The sequence below is a fragment of the Austrofundulus limnaeus genome, unplaced genomic scaffold (assembly GCF_001266775.1).
Source record: "Austrofundulus limnaeus strain Quisiro unplaced genomic scaffold, Austrofundulus_limnaeus-1.0 Scaffold192, whole genome shotgun sequence".
NCBI classification, from domain to species: domain Eukaryota; kingdom Metazoa; phylum Chordata; class Actinopteri; order Cyprinodontiformes; family Rivulidae; genus Austrofundulus; species Austrofundulus limnaeus.
This window is the reverse complement of record NW_013952594.1, coordinates 489,855-492,230: the sequence shown is the minus strand read 5'-3', so window position 1 is coordinate 492,230 and position 2,376 is coordinate 489,855. Positions and strand designations below refer to the sequence as shown.

General features: G+C 39.9%; 1 protein-coding gene across 5 annotated transcripts in view; it reads left to right on the top strand.

Annotated features, from left to right (window-relative positions):
• Window positions 1–2,376, top strand: part of tcf7 (transcription factor 7) — an 86,010-nt gene that overhangs the window by 54,333 nt on the left and 29,301 nt on the right. For all 5 annotated transcript variants that reach the window (XM_014018412.1, XM_014018414.1, XM_014018413.1 and 2 more), the window contains one exon: window positions 862–988. In XM_014018412.1, coding sequence (XP_013873866.1) covers window positions 862–988 — 127 coding nt within the window. The remainder of the gene's footprint in view (window positions 1–861; window positions 989–2,376) is intronic.

The following is a 2,376-nucleotide window of genomic DNA, read 5'->3' as shown; positions in this document are numbered from 1 at the left end:
CTCATGTACCTCTATTGTTTATCTTATTAAAGCCTTGTTAAAGCCTATTTGTTCGAGTTTCTGAGGTATTTTGGCAGCTTGAGACCGCAACAGAAAACGAGCAGGTTTCTCTTTTCCTCATTTTTTTAAAAATACCGAAAATACCGACACGGGTAAAATGACGTTGGTTATTGACACAAATGTCGGTATCGGTTATTTTTCGTTTTATCCCCCAGGCCTATGTTAAAGTGATGTTAACCGCATCATTGCTAACATGGGCTAATGTTCCAAACCATAAAATGTAATTGCAGTGTTCGCTTTTCCAACTCCAGACTAATAGAGGGGCGTGTCTCTGAGTGAGAGGCTTTTATACAAACATGAGAGCTGTGATGTAAGCGTGTACCAAACTGTTACATTTTAAACAATAGGAAAACTCCACTGCAGTAGCCACTGCTCAACCCATAGAGGGCAGCACTAAGATGTTTTTTGACAAACTATCGCAAATTAAACAAATTTAGATAGAAATGTCAAAATTTGCACAAAAATATAAAGATATAATAAAATATAAAGATAAGACAGTTTATCTGCAAAATAATTTTGATTTTGGGTTTAGTTACTTTTTAATATTAGGGAAATCAGTCCCTCAAAAGAGAAAAAACAAAACTGTTGTAGTTTTTCTGCATAATTGTGTGGAAATATAATACTTCATACCAAATTTAACCTTAATCTAACAGTTTCACAAATTATAAAAAAAAATGTTAAAGCCATCCAGTGTCTTGTTTTTGATTTTTTTTTGTTTGTTTTTACTTTATTAAAAATTGAAAAATTCCTAAAAAAAACATTTTTTTTATTATTTCTGGTGGTGTTGTGTTTCCTCTACAGTCCAACAAAGTCTCAGTGGTGCAGCAGTCTCATGGGATGCACCCACTGACCTCCCTGCTGCCCTACAGCAACGATCACTTCAGCCCGAGTCCTCCTCACCTGCCCACAGACATGAGCCAGAAGACAGGTGAGAACACTCACACACACACACACACACACACACACACACACACACACACACACACGTGCATAAACAAACTCAAAACAACAGTTCATGAACACATTGGCACTGGTACGAATGAAGCAACTACAAAAACAAACAGCAGTTGCCAGTGTGAATGTTAAAATCTGTCATAACTTTAGGTTCGTCTCTCACATTTCACACACAGATGCCCAAATAAACACAGACATGTGAGACAGTTAGACTGTTGTTGAAATCTTCATCCACTCACACACACCCTCTCTGTGTTTTTCACAAATTTTTCAACACATCTGCAAAGAGAGATATGAAACACAATCAWACACAGCTATTTGCGCACACAAGGAATGCATTAGAGCAAAAGTATTATATTCATATTCTTGTCCAGCGTCTCATATATGGACACACACACACACACTTGGCTGTGTGTGTGAAGTGCCATCATCGACTCCGTCTGCCTGTGGCGGTCCCACGGCAACTCTGAAGTGGCCTGCTCCTCTGAAGGGACCGCTAACCGCACACTCTCTCGCACACAGACACACAAAGATGGAAACAATTAGGGTGACAATCGCACAAGCCATCACAGCAGCTCACACAAGGTTCTCCTTAGCAAACTCTTTATCCAAACACACACTGCGCTCTGTTTGGGAGTCACAAACAAACACACCCTGACACTACTGGAGTTTTACCTCACCGGGAGAGAGATACATCAACTTCTGGATTTTTTTTAAATATATTTTTAATATATACTGTATTTATATATATGTGTGTGTGTATGTATGTGTTTATGTATATACAGTATGTATATGTATGTATATATTAGGGCTGCAACAACAAATCGATAAAAATCTATTATTAAAAGCGTTGGCAATGGATTTCCTTATCGATTCGTTGTGTCACGGGATTTATGCGTCCCTCGCCGTGTCGCGGAGCCGATTACTTCACCCGCAGAGCGTTGTCAATGACCGCAGTTAGTTTCCAAGAAAGAAAAAACTCTACCTGTAAAGAGCCCCCCTCTCTGACTCTTGAGTGAAAAGCAGAGACTTCGAACTTTAAACCAGTTTTTAAATCATGTTGTTAGGCCAAGTAGATCCAAAGATATGATAAAAATTATCTGCTACATTTATTCTTTTTAAAAGACGTCTGATTTGATGTGCGCCGCATTGCGAGGAGGAAGTGCGTGCGGGGGAGGAGGGAGACCTTAAATCCACCGTTTTGTCCTCCTCTCGGGACAAAAGTATAAAAACTCTCCAGTTTTTTCTGACTGAGGCCCAAAGTTATTTGTTGAGCAGCAAAACGGTTCAGGACGAAGGGAAAAAAAACGACGCGATCGAGCAGCAGGTCTGCAGGGAGGGGGTGCCCGCTTCAGAACCGGT